Source organism: Sphaeroforma arctica (assembly GCF_001186125.1).
Source record: "Sphaeroforma arctica JP610 unplaced genomic scaffold supercont1.824, whole genome shotgun sequence".
Classification (NCBI taxonomy): domain Eukaryota; class Ichthyosporea; order Ichthyophonida; genus Sphaeroforma; species Sphaeroforma arctica.
This window is the reverse complement of record NW_014039734.1, coordinates 1-14,893: the sequence shown is the minus strand read 5'-3', so window position 1 is coordinate 14,893 and position 14,893 is coordinate 1. Positions and strand designations below refer to the sequence as shown.

At 44.0% G+C, this 14,893-nt stretch overlaps 2 protein-coding genes across 2 annotated transcripts; one reads left to right on the top strand and one right to left on the bottom strand.

Moving 5' to 3' along the window:
- Positions 1 to 1,334: 1,334 nt before the first annotated feature.
- On the top strand, positions 1,335 to 6,522 carry SARC_08768 (hypothetical protein; the record flags this gene model as incomplete). Its single annotated transcript, XM_014297238.1, has 8 exons — positions 1,335 to 1,738; positions 2,097 to 2,198; positions 2,534 to 2,662; positions 3,100 to 3,146; positions 3,566 to 3,692; positions 4,025 to 4,150; positions 5,666 to 5,803; positions 6,405 to 6,522. 8 exons carry the CDS (start codon positions 1,335 to 1,337, stop codon positions 6,520 to 6,522), a joined length of 1,191 nt encoding a protein of 396 aa, XP_014152713.1.
- A 1,975-nt stretch (positions 6,523 to 8,497) lies between these two features.
- Positions 8,498 to 14,615, bottom strand: SARC_08767 (hypothetical protein; the record flags this gene model as incomplete). Its single annotated transcript, XM_014297237.1, has 9 exons — positions 8,498 to 9,775; positions 10,209 to 10,336; positions 10,948 to 11,113; positions 11,670 to 11,927; positions 12,537 to 12,694; positions 13,289 to 13,383; positions 13,555 to 13,854; positions 14,099 to 14,174; positions 14,489 to 14,615. Coding segments are annotated over 9 exons (1,486 nt in total), but the record flags the coding sequence as incomplete, so codon positions are not given.
- Between the last annotated feature and the right edge of the window lie 278 nt (positions 14,616 to 14,893).

Below are 14,893 nucleotides of genomic sequence, written 5' to 3'. Positions count from 1 at the left end.
GGAGAGAGAGAGAGAGCGAGAGAGAGTCTGGAGAGAGAGAGAGAGCGAGAGAGACCTCGACAGTCTACACAACATCAGTATATTTACCATAGACTATATAGAGCCATCGGAAAATATTCAAGAGAGTATATTTCATTTAGAAGAAGAAATTTTTATGAGAGTTTTAAAAAATAGGGACGAGCACCTGACCCAACAGGAGTCCAGGACATACTTCGTCGCCAAGGTAGTGTTTAGGATTCGGCCCGAATTCTCCTACGAAAGGACAACTTGTCATGTGCAGATTTTGAAAATTATCCTTTTTATATTGTATCGAATACATAGCGAATAAAATGTTTCGATTTAAAAAATTAGCTTTTGGGTTTACCCGGTTTGTAGCAGATAGACTCTGTCGCTTTTTTGTGTGTTAAAAATACAGCTACACAAATCTAAAATAAGTCAAATAACATAAACCTAATATGGGTTTTCTAGTTTAGAGGGTAGGCATTGGTCATTTTTGTTTAGAACCAATAATAGTATTGGGCCACGACTCACAAGAGGGCTTCCGGCTTTTTTTATAAAGTGATATATTGATATTTCGGTAGAAGAGGAAAAAAGTGCTTGAATATTGTATATATATAAAAAAGATCAGCTGATTCTACATTTTATCATTAAAAATACCAGTCCGCAACTTGTATTTTTTGTCCAATACATATTTAGTACGCACTGTGATACATAAAAACATCTATATTTCACGCACTGTGATACATATAGCCTTCCTCTCTGATAGAATACGCAAGTACAATTTGGTCCTCTCACTGCTACAATACGTTGAGAACTTAAGTATGGAGGATCTACTGAAGGTGTGGGATGCATATGAATGTTCTACCTGACTTAATTTCTGAGTAGAATTATGCCTCACTTTCTTGAAGATTGACGACGAAAAGATTGACGACAAAAACAGCAAGTCTCACAATGGTTAACCACCTACATACACAGTCACCAATGCTCAGGGTTCAAAGCGACGCCTCTATGCGGACGGCCGAGAAGATGTCCCATTCATTCGATCCCAAAATGCAGCTGGCAACAATGCTATCACCCAAGTATATATCAAATTCCGCTAAAAGCGTTCCCAGTGCATTTGTACCATCTGCTCTCCTTTTATTCACTATATGTAGGATTTGCTACAAATCTAACAAGATCCTCTCTCTTCGCCTTATCGTACCAATAGGGACTCCGAGCGGAATGATGGTAGTTTCAGAGCACTCGCACAAACCGATTCAACGATGCGATCACGCGAACGAGCGCATATTCAATTCCTAGATCATGTTGTTATTCCCTCGAACAAGAACAAAAAAATGGGGCTCAGCAAGAAGATTGGGGATGTACGACCTCACGAAGACATTGTGATGTCGGTTGCTGGCAGCGTCGACTTCCATACGCAGGATTCGTTTGGCAGCTCGGCTGATGATCTCACTTGTGTAATTCTGCCGAAGTCGACCGACCGTCTTAATGGTAGTGGTGTAATGACAACCGGAGAAATAGAGCCTGAAGACTCAAAGGTTGCCATGGCAACATACGTCAGTGGCGTTGATCTGGGATGCGCAGATCCGAGTACAAACCAGAAAAGTGTGAAGTCGAGAGTATCCGATGCAGGGATGCAGATTGAGAAGAAGGCTAATAACGAGCTTCGTCACACCTTATCGTCACCTTCTAGGCTGTGCACCATTTCCACATGGGTTTTGAATAACGGACAAAGCAGGTATATATCAATCATTATGCGTATTACTATTACGAGTAAAGTTATGTATGTGCTGGCTTCGATTTGTACGACAGCTGTTGTCAACCTGCTATGAGCACGATTACTTCTTATTGGGTTTATTCTTGAGGGGCGCACGATTGAATATTTTATATGGTTTACCTATCTGTAATATTCATGATGGTTAGAGGCATAATCTTGCTGCGTGTTCTAAATGGTTATTCATTACAAACTTGAAGGCCTAGCGACGCTCGCAAACGCTTATTCAATCTACTAACAACTATATGCTGACCGATACACTGGTACTTGGACGTGACAGGTACTTTCGAGACGAATTTCGAAAGGTGACCCTTCACTACAGAACATTTGGCGACCCTAGCAATCCGAAAAAGATCTTATTCGTGATGGGATTGGCAACTTCGGGACTTGCATGGTTGAAGCAAGCGATGCATTTCCAGGACGAGTATGTTGATTCGCTACGATAACGTTCAGAATGATGAAGTATAAAATAGATATTGCTGGACAGAAGTATGAAATAATACATGTACACTAGGTGGAGGGAAATTTACGGAATATCGTGTAGCGCCGTGATTGTTTTCTGTAGCTAGAGTTGTTGTACTGCTTCTCGAAATCCCGGTCTGTGTTTGTTTCCCTTCTAGATCGTAAGCGGCATCTGTGATTATTATTGTTTACCCTCTGTACGACTGTGTCATACGATTGACTTCGCATAAAGCACTAAGATTGTGTTTCAAATGAGGCATCCACACCTTTATTGCTGTTGCGAACATTTGTATACAGCTATCATGTCTGTTGCTATGACAACAGAGGTGTGGGGCGATCTAGTGCACCCTTGGAGCGGTATACTACCTCTCTCATGGCTGAAGATGGGGCATGTCTCTTGGATCATCTTGAGTGGACTAACGCCAGGTATGTGAATGCTGCCATCTGTTTGTAAACTGGAAAGCTAGTCTAATTCTCGCCGGTATGTATATATATATATATATATATATATATAATATATATATATATATATATATATATATATGTATGTATACATATGTATGTATGTATGTATGTATATATATATATATATTATGAACTCGCACACAGATCGTTATGCTGGACAGAGTGCACCAAAAATATTTTTGTGCAACCTTAGCCACGGTTAAAGGCAGTACTTTAGGTACATTCGCATGTGGATGCATGACTACAGATATTGGAAGCCGGAGTTTTGTGGAAAGCTTGGTTTGGTAGTATCGAACAAGATCAACAATCAACAGTGTTGATGAGTAGTGCCCGGACAAATCACTCGCTCTTGGCGTAGTGAGCTACGCTGATATACTTGATCTTTTATTCACTCACAGATCAATACATATAGCTGGTATAAGTATGGGAGGCATGATATCACAAGGTAAGAGTGGACAAATACAATTCTGTGTTGTCACTTGGTTGTAGGCCGAATCTCCATAAGCTTAATCTAGATCACATGCTGATTGCGTAAACCAACTCTTTTTCAGTGCAATGTCTTTGAGTTCGTAGTGTAGCGTGACTAGTATCTCCCAATTGCCAACTGCTAACTGTTGCCTAGCAGCAACACCTTACTGGACAATGAATAGCGTTAGTGGTTGGATGTGTATTAGGCGATTCTATCGTGTATACCTTTTCTAAGACCACGTGGTGACTTACAGAGCCCATGTACTGAAACAAGCAAGAACATAGCAGTGCCAGAATGCATGCGCGAAGATGGATTAGCTTCAAGTTTTTTTTTCACCCAATGGTTTCAGTCCACCCCGCCTAATCGAAATAAAATGCTATGCTTCAATTTCACAGAACTGGCGAAGCTGGTGCCGGAGAGAGTGCTTTCTCTCACACTAATGGCAACTTTCTCCGGTGGTTTTAATGTAGAGGACTTTGCGAGGACACTCCCGTACGCGTCTGGTTTCCGGAAGTTCGTGCAGTAAGTTGCTATATCGATTTCAATATATACCAGTATGAGCTATTGGTTTTCTTCTGGAAAGTTAGGTTATATCTTTATGCCTGTGGGTGAGCTATGGGTATGATCAGAATGAGGTGTGCAATGATTGCTAACATCTGCTGTGCCACTTCTATTGTTATTTGGCTGGTAAGTGCAGTCGGTCGTTGTGCAGACTGACGAGTGTCCCATTTGATCTTATTGCCAAAGACGAAAAAAAAATGCTTTAACGGTTACCAAATACTGAAGCAACAGACTGGTGTATGTATATCAGCAGCCGTTTCGAGCGCTCAATCGTCTTACTTTCCAACACACAGCTCATCGGTGTCCTTTTTAGGGGGCAGAGACATGCTCAGAAAGAGTATAATGCAGTTCTTGTACACGTCTGATACAATGGATTCCTGCGAACAGGAACATCTGGATAGTCTCCACCGTGTCATTGAGTAAGTCAAGTTAATCGGGGTTCTTGTATGTGGCGAAGCAGGCAACATTCTGTTCTATCACTATAGAACCTCAGCACCTGTGCGGTATGAACAAATTTGCAAAGCAAATACTGTGTGTTTGACGTTGGTAGACGATTCTTTTCAGCAGTAGGTACGGATACAACTGTTTGTAAACAAGCACGATGCTTGGGGATTTAGACCAGATCATCATGCGAGCGAGTCGGAGGCGCTTGCGGAAAGTAGTGTGCGCATTGACGCGGAATCAGGTTATCAGTTATGCGTGATGCACATGCTTCTATACACATGGACACACTGCAATGTGTTCAGTCATTTGAGGACATTTGTAGTACCGTCAGAAATTAGGGATCGGTAGATATCTCGTATCGACTTGTGAACAATTACGTACGTACCGGCGAAGATACCATCTCTTACGTGACGCACGTATTGCTAAAAGTACCAAAGTGTTTGAGTGATGTCTTTTACCGATGTAAATTTCCAGTCGTATTATGTATATGCATATCTACAGACACGCAAAGTATTTCCAGAGAATATATTACCGGTTGTATTTATTTGCTATCCAAAGCTTTCATTTGTGTTGATGACTATGCTTCTTTGTAGTACACATGAGAGTCGTTCTGAATGATGCAACCATGCACTGAGGAGACCTTGTTAGCTGGTTATAATTTGCCGGAGTATACGAATCTTATATCTTCTTATCTTCCCACTACTTGCACTAAATACCATTCCTACAGTGCGGACAGTTGGATAAATGTTGCCGGGTGTATGCTGCAGTTCGGAGCTGTAGTGACCCACCATTCCACGTAAGTGTCGATACGTTGTCTGATATCTGTAACCGGTTGTATCTTCTTTTTGGTACAAAGATCAGTATTGTGACTGGGTCAAAGGGGTTTTTATAGGGTTCCGTGCATATAGATACACGACCTTGATCAGCCTCTGGGGTTTGTGGTTATACAGAGTGTGCCTGTAATTTGCACGTCTTGAAGTTCGGCACATCCATGCATCCTGTGAAGGAAGCACCCTGTTCAACTGTATATAGTCAACTACAGTACTATCAGCAATCGCCCTGCATACAGTAGGAGGGAGTTGCGAATCCTGACCACTGGTAGTACACGAGCGGGATACGAAACGTCTCAGACTCCTGTGGTATCTTTGTTTGGGTTGGTTTCTGCTTTGTAGTCCACGGAATTTCATTGTATCTTATAAGGTCGATTCGTGTTTCCGTGTCGAGTACCCCGCAGATAGCTCTGCGTTGTAGGCATAAATGAAAGCACGGCTACCACCACGACGCGCCATATGATCATGCGATTGTGATGCGTTTGTATACATTGTCAGTTATGAGTTGAGCAGTTTGGGATTTCCACAGTAAATGTCGGAAATACCACACCCTTGACTTCAGTGCGTAAGTTACGATTGTATTGCACGCATTAGCCGCGAAACCTTGCTTCTGCACGGTGGGGGGGTTGGCTGAGGTAAATACACTTCACATAACTGTAGGAAAGACGATCTGAAACGTATACGCTTTCAGCCGTACAAGAAGCTGGTACTCTGTGGAAAGCTGGACGATTGCGTTCCGCTGCGCAACAGCGTATGGCTAGCAGATCACCTCAACTCCGAGCTATATGTGGTGCACGAGTAAGTCTTGGCTACTGTTGCTGCATGCTGTGTATTCTATCTACAGTCGTGAATTGGGTGAAAGGTACACTACACGCCGACCCTGAGTGCTTTCGCACGCGCTGGGCTTATATTCAGGTACTGGTAGACTGCCATGCTGTATATGGCGCATAGAGAGATCTAACACAGCTATAACCACACATCGTACGCCCTTTTGAGCAGATGTTGTTGGAGTGAAATATGTATGATGAGCGTTGCATGCAGGCAAGTAAGCCAGGGCTATACGATGGATGGAACGGGCACACATCATGAGCTAACATGCATCGGTGTTTGCAGCATTCCTACCCGTGTTTTCTTGTGTCTGTCATGAAATATCTTCGTGCGCTGTCGGCTTCTGTTGTTGAACATTAATAACAACGGCGGAGCTATAACCGATATTTCAAAGAATTGTGTACACGCCCATGGGCAAGCTTCAGTCTCGTCTATAATCCACTCTATGTGTACCGTCTTTACCATGGCGTGCGTGGCTACACGGATCACGACAGCCCAACGCCGGGCATCAATTCAAATGCTGATACATTTCTCTTATTTTCGTGACTGTAACTCGATCCGGATAACACAGCGCTGCTCACGGAGTTGCGATGGAAAAGAGTGAAGAAGTGAATGCGAAGCTGCACGCGTTCTTCAGAGAAAGCGAAGAACACATCAGGAAAACGTACGAAAACATCCTAACGTACTGAGTCCCCCCCCCTCCTCCCATCCTTTTAAGCTTTGTTAGTACTGCAACACTTGACAAAATGGGGCCACATTAGCTAGAGCGAGGAGAGGCATGTTTAGTCTTGACATGTTCTCTCGCAGGACTATACACGACTTTACACTACCAAAATAACTACAGCACACACTATAATAACTTTAATATCTACAGTGTACACAATCATGCGTAGTGACAAACACACACAATCTAAACAGTTATTAGACAAGAGCGAGTGTCACATCGGAAAGCTGCACCGAACAGCAACTGAATAACCCGACCTATTGGGGGGGCGGAAAGGAAGGCACAACTGGAAGATATGAGGCATACAGTCCATTGACCTAATTCATTTGCACATTTTTAACGAAGTATATGCTATTGGCATATGCACCACAACACCATTTGAACGGACGTCCAAGGAATTATATATATATATATATATGGGGATGCACATAGATGATCTTGAAATGAGTCATACACAGGGCAGCTATCTGTCGAGGTATGCCTTCTGTACTACACCATGGGACTCAGCCAGCGTTGCTGGATATGCAACACCTGTTCAGGGAGCTATTAGGTTACAGGACTAAAGGTGCATCACTACATGGGGCTGCGCACTCCCTCACAATCGGTCGTCACACCTGCGTGTATCACGTGATCCGGCAAAATCGCACATGCTCATCCATCACGCGGTTATTTTGCGTCGGATATACTACCAACATCACAAGGGGCTCTAGCATCTCAGTCGTCAGCTATAAATGGCGAGAGGCTGATACGCTGCTTGCCGAGCTTTTAGTCCTCTGCGTACTTCGGTGGATTGGTGTGACTTCATGAGCGGGAGAGTGGTGAGAGCATTGAGACATCATCGCAGGGTTGAGGGCAGTGAGCTGACGAGCCCGTTCAAAGCACAAGGCACCCATAGACAGATGGAGCATGTAGCAGCCCGCCTCTGCATAAACGATGACATCACGAGCGCAAATGACACTCAACCGTTCATTTCCAAGCTGTCAATTTTGGCATAGCTGTAATGCAAAATACTTGACCTTCGTGTACTACGTGTTTCGTAATAGCGGATATTTGATCAATAGAATACTCTAGTCGCACAATGCGACACGTCATGTGTATTACTTTGCAAGTACGCGCTAGCTGCTCTATTGCCGTGTTGATAGACAACTCGCTCTACGTTGCGGTTTAGGATACCAGTTGGTAGCTATCACGAGTCACCGCTCCAGTCCAGTATTCAACACCCGCGCTCTTAAGTAATGGATAAGGTTGGTTTATTAAATACCTTAAAAACTCATACCGTACTATTGCTTTCGTGTACTTGGTTTATATTCAACAACCTTTAGCATATAAACTCTGGGAAAAGCAGCCCAGGACGTTGGAACAGCGGAGGGTGAATGAGAGCGCCCTAAACGTCCTCCCATATAAACCGCACTATAGTGAGTGGTACATTCGGTTTGCTCGTGTGGCCTATCCTCTGTATGTCAGCGTACTTAGCGCTCAGATGCAGTAATCGATGGTCATTTATCGACACTGAAATATATATATTATATTGATCTCACACTTGTCAGATGTTCATACCGCCTACCAAAACGTACTGCTGCATAGTAAAGGTTTAATTGATAGTCGAGGCAGGCCATGATAAGGAACGACCTATTGAACTGGTCGTAGGGGCGGGCAAAACACTGGCAGACATAGCCTAGTTGGCGGATGAAAACACTAACAATTGGTGCAATCATAACGGATGCGCTGTTGATGTATGATCGGATCACACCAGGATCTTTGACTCCAGAGTCTAACCTACACATCTTGCTAGATAACGGAGCTTTTGAAAGGTTCGGTATTCATCTGTCTTACATATCCAAACCAAATGTCCCCACATGGAACACAGCCCTGAGTCGGTGCGTGCACTTGTACGTCTTCATGGGGTGGTTTCAGTTGAATTTTCTATTTAAATTTTGGTACAGCTTTATTGTGTTGAAGCGTAGACAGCCGGTCAGCTACATCCCGGAACATGCTCAGCTTGTTGTACGCACATCATCGACATCGCATGTGCAGTTGTGGAGAAGGGGGTGCTGTGCGAGCTCTCGTTTCAAAAGCGTGGCACACGCGTCAATTCATGAACAATGGGACGAAGGGATGTTTGTGACAACACAGTGATGCCAGATTGTCCTACAACGAAAGCTTGGCTATCCCCGAATCGGAAACTATGTGCGGGGATATCGTTCATGTTAAAGACGCGGATGGCGAAGCGAGTAAGGCTACTGTCAGCAGGAGCAGGATCTCAGGGGCAATCGGGCTTAACGTACAGATAGTACAAGGACAAGGCAAGCAACCAGTGCTTATCTGTGAGTGCCGCTGAACTAAGGCGCAGTCACAAAAACAGGCGCCATGTTGGGCCTTCCACTTCCATACAGGAATACCAGGACGCTCAGTTGCGAGGGATTGTCTACGCTCCGACCAACACATCGCTTCACGAGTGACGAGCCTACGCTAAAACACCAGGTACTGGATACATCTCGCTTAGCCTTGGGCGCCGGTCCAAGGCTTCTGCTTGTGGGTTTGCTAGAAAAGCGCCGACTTGCCGAAAACGTTTACACACAGCGCACACCGACTGTCATGGACATATCAATGCAATGCACATCTCCAGTACGCGTGCACTGCTGTATCGCTTTGTGCTCGGGCAACACATATAGGCGCACGTGACGGTCTGACTATCTGTGGGGCAGTGCTTCTGAACCAATAGAGACAGAGCATGTATATCGCACAGATACTGCCGTCTGGGCTGCTCTCATCAGAACCTATGTCGGCCCTGCCCAGTTCATATGGGTCGATGGACCACTAATAACGCTACAATAGGTCGTACTATTGTTCGCGACACCGGCTGAGTACTCACTTTATAGAGGCCATGATTCTGTCGGCAAACAATGTGAGAATGTAGCTATTGCAGATCAACTAAGGTCGCCATATCTTATCAGATTATGAATATATTTGTGTCCAACAAACCCACAATACCCCACACTGCTATGCTAGGTACTCAGTACGTATTCACATACGTATCTGATTATGGAGCTAATTGTTCTGAAGCGTGCAAATTTCTCAAACTATCGCGAAACGCTTGTACTGACGCTATGTCCAGGCTCGGGCTAGGGGGTGGTGGGGGCCTTTGGCTCTTTTGTGGAGGTACATGGTAGCATACAGGCAACAGGAAGATGGCCATATCCAGCGGAACACACCCCGAACTACAAAAGGATTGTATAAGGGATGAATTAGGGGGTGTAAGTGGCTGCAATCATCAGCAATATATGCGAGTTCAACGGGCTACTATGGTATGAAAGTGCATTTATTTCTGAACATCTGCATGTAAGTTAGGTTGGTGACAAACGGGAATAGCATAGCCGTACTATTGAGATATGATCGTCATGCACACTCATTCTTTAATATTCAGGGCAATAGCAATAAGTAGGAAATAGTTTTCGTTTGTCTATGTGTATCAGGCGTGTACTTTCACCGTATTATATTCGAGTCCAAGTTTAGCAGTAAACAGAGTGTCATTCCAATCGCAAGCAAGTCAATAGCCTCGAAGAAAGCGATGGTATCATTTGATCCGCCCCATATAGCGGAGCTACTTGGGCACACAAACATAAAACAACCAATCCCAGTCTGGTCACATACCTGCCCAGCAGCCAGGGTATACTGATGGCAAACTCCGTCCAGTTGAGGCAGTAGACGGCCACGGATGCACCGTAGCAGACATTGGCGATGATTCCGCACCACATGACAAAGGCACCCACGCCGGTGATCTACATGAGTGTAGAAGGGACCCTTAGTAACTATCAGGCTGACAGTGAGACTAGCTTAAACTGTAGCTTAAACTGTACCCAGAATAAGAGTAAAATAAACCACATGACAAAGGCACACACACCGGTGATCTACATGGCGTAGAAGAGACACTTAGTATCTATCAGGCTGACAGTGAGACTAGTCTAAACTGTACAAAGAATAATAGTAAAATAAAGCCCAAAATAAATGAAGTCCGACTTCAAATATAGCTGGTGTGCACGATACTACAAAGTACTAGTATGTAGTGGCTCAGGGGCATCGTAGTCTGAGCCAGCAAAGACAGCTGTACGCTAGCTAAGATAATTTCCGCATACGGGAGCTACTAGACTAGTCCGCACTCATGCCACGAGACCATTCGGGAGACAGACCACCGATGGAGTAATGCGTTCAGCAGGCCCAGGTGGCACCAATTCAACTGCGTCTCCTACTTATTTGTCGTTACCGGTCCACTGCAACGCTTCACGCAGCTCAACTCATGTCCATAAACACCAAGATACACTACACCCAATATACACAATCAGGCACAAGATATACTAATACTTACACAAGATATACTTATACTTATACTTACAGGCACAGCGCCGTAGCGGCATATTCTGACGACTTGCGGTATCCGCGCGAACAGGTACACAGTAGCACTCAATATGCCAAACCCAACTCCCAGGAGGTTTAGGATGCCCAGGTCTTCGTCATACAAGACATTGGCCGTGCTGCCATCGGTTCCCATGAGTACGCGACTGGGTTGAACAAGTGTGTGTATGAGAGGGAGATCAGTGCAGGCAGACTGCAGGACGGCATCGTACATTGTGTCAAGCGAACCTTGACATAGGGATCTAAACAACATTTGGCCGAAATCATTACAAAAAAATGGACTGTACAGGAGTGTGGCATCTTTTCTGAAAAGAATTGATACCCCACATAAAAAGCAGTACGACACACATGTCACAGCATCGGAAAGTACCGTCTGGTTTGTAGCCTGCGCGTGGCCATTGCACAAGCGACTAGCCGTACGAATGAGCATCACACACGGAACGACACATCAACAGATCACCAAACAACAGAACACCGCGCAAATTTGTCTGCACAGTATTGGCAATTCTCTGATAAAATTTACTGCCAACCGAGTCTCTGGTCCTCACAGTTGTTATCACAGTCATGACTTGGGGTCTGCTTGTAGGGAGGTGGTTGACAAACTCTTGCGTACATCACGCAAACTTTCGGGCGAGCACAAATATCAATAACCCCATGCACTCGGCACCAGATACAAAAGACATCTGCGATATTGCGACATACCCTGGCAATCTGTTTAACGTCGTAGTATCTGCACTTCCTACATGGCTCTCGCTGCTGTATACAAGCGCGGTCAGGCATAAAGCGGCAACCACGCCCACCGATAACAGGCGAGTAGAGTTATTTTGTGCTTGACCATTGGGCACAGTGCCTGTGTCTGGAGAATCAGACGTCCGCGCTGACCCCCCTGGTTGTCTGTGATTCACTCTATTGGCAATTTTGCCGCGCGATTCTGCCATGTGACTCTCATCATGACTCTGCCTGCAGATCGAATTGCATTTGACTGGGGATCAGTATGATGTAGACAAGTGCATGATGTGTTGGTATGATTTTGTGTATGAAGGAGCGTTGCGATGAGCTACATTTACGTCTATGTCGATAAAATAATATAGTAGGTAGTTGTATACGCAGAGGCATGGCCATAATGGTGCGTACGCTAAGACGTGAAAGGTGAGCAATTAGTTGAATTTGCTCATATAGTCGTGTGTGTGGGATATCAGGTGCAGGTGTACTAAGTCAAAATTAGAAATAAAGAAGTACCAAATTAAATATAGTCAAATGAAATAAAGAAGTACCAAATCAAATAACGACAAAATGAAATAAGGAAGTACCAAATTAAATACTTGTCTTCGCGCTTTATACGACAATGCAAAATAAAAAACACGCCATAGAAAACAATCGAAAGCAATCGCAATAATTCCACTTGAAAAACATTGTCTTTTACCGGTATGGTCCTCAAGACAATGATACCAAGGGAGATTACCATTGACGACAAGCGCAGCAAGTCCACATAAGACGAGAAATTAAAAAAACCTACTACCTACCATATTCGACGGTCAAGTGTATAGATACCACAGGCAATGTACTAACCTTTGCGGCGTGAGAGTGCTACTGGATCGATGGAAACTCGCCCGTCGCATTGGGTCGTACTCGATTTCTCTTGTGCGTTCGTTGAAGAACGTGAACAAACTCTGGTCCATGCCTGTTCGCGAAGAGATGCTATTGGAGCGACTGGCGATGTGATCGCTCTGCTCAGGCAGATAGTCAGTCAATCAGATGGAGAAGGAAACGTCAGCTGACGATTTGTAGCTTCCTCGAGTATATGAATTGGATGAGTTCTAACGTTCTCGAGGAAATGGGTTAGGTACGTTGGTCTATAGAAATCACGACTCATGGGTTCGTAGGTACACACTTCTAAACTACCAGAGACAGAGGCAGGAAAATGCAGACTGTGTACTCTTGTGTAAGCGCGTCTATCAAGCTGATGAATGTATCACTCGTGCGTCATATGGTTACAAGTAAATGTGTCTATTCAAATTTACGCGAGATAGTGTGATTTGTGAATGTGAAAACATACGATACCCGCATAGCTATAGCTATAGATATATCGATACGAATATAAATGAATATATATATATATATATATATATATATATATATATATATATATATATACTATACTATACTATAACTAACTAACTACATTATGTGTTATTATTATATATATATATATATATATATATATATATAAGAATATATGAATATAAGAATTGTATATATATATTAAGTTCTAAAAGGCAGTCTAGGCCTTAAAATATCATAGAAAAGAATGAACGACATACGTTCTCGAGTATGCGCGACCCTACTGAGGGCGAGCAATACCCATATGGTGTGCCGCCAAACGACGAACCATAGGAAAGTAAGGATGTATCATCTCCTGCAATATTTAGGTGGCCAAAATCAAATAAGAAAGCAAGTAGAAATGCTCGATATAGAACGCTCTGTTACGGATACCAAACAAATATCGTGAGAAGATGTACTACACTAGAAGTTTGAATAAGCAAGTAAATAAAAACGGCAACCGGGTACGCTTGATTTTCACACACACCTGGTGAGTCAAAGACCTGTTGTGGAATTGAGGTTGCTGTGCTAATTTGGTAAGCATGCGCATCGCTCATGGAGTTGCTCTGATCGCTTAAGATGCCGTCGCCAGTGTGCGAGTACTGATTTTGCTCATATACACGCGTTCTGTTGGTGTTGGCGTTGGCGCTGTTATGACGATTGTTGTTCGGCTGATTGTGTTGGTTGTAGGAACCGTAGTCCGAGGCATTCAGAATGTTGCTGAGCGACGGAGTTATGATCATGCTCGACGGGTTGTTCGCATCGATCAGATGGTACTGCAGGTCAGCTGATGTGAGTGATAAATCGCATTGAGTTAGTGTCGTATATTAATAAAAAACACTGGTTACAAACTATCGTACAATGTCTATGGTGTCGTCGTTGGCATGAACCTGTTGGAGCACTTATTGTTTCCCCTGTACCAGCCACGGCATCCAAATATGAGCTAGCGGAATATGAAACAAGTGCATAACTGAAACCTAGCAACTCCCAGTTACAGTCACGCGCAAACCGAGGCATCACCACATTTTTACCTTTTCCACGGTCATAGTATGTAAGCTGGCACATCAGCACGAGATCGAACGCTAGGAACCAGAAGCCCAAGTAGACCTGAAACAGCCGATAGAAAGCAAAAACATTAGATACGGCCAGATGGCGGAGAGATATATTAAGAGACTATCAGCGCCAGCTAAATCAGGTTTACGGAATCAAATATGAATTCATTTGAAAATTTAATACAAACGACATCAGGAGCCCGAACAACTCCACAGACAAAGCTGCGTTGCGAGAGAGCTGCTAATGTATACTTGCTACAACTGGCACTCTATGTTAAAATGCTCAATTAGGACACCCTTCTGTGAGCAGGAAAACTTCGAAAGTCATGGGCGTCATGGAGGTGCAATAGTAAATCCGCTCGAGCATACTTGAGTGTGTAATTGGTCGGCAAGTAGACACCCAATCAGATTGAACAAATCGCCAAGAGTGAACAGTCGGAGGTAGAATCGACTGACTCCTCGGCCACTCTGTACCAGAAAAGTCTCGTACAATTGCCTACCAACAAAACCAACATTAGGGAAATGAGTAGGCAGGAACCCAGACAACTGCCATGCTCCAATTCGAACAGCGAATACGAAAAACCTTTTGCATCCAAATCATGGCAGGTATTTCCTGTATGAGCAAAAATATCCCCATCGAAACAAATTGCAGAGTTATATTGAGACCATGTCTCACTCTCAATCATATTCAGCCGTTCCAGGCTGACTTCCCTGCCCTGTGGCTATAACGCTCTATACACACACACACACACACACACACACACACACACACAC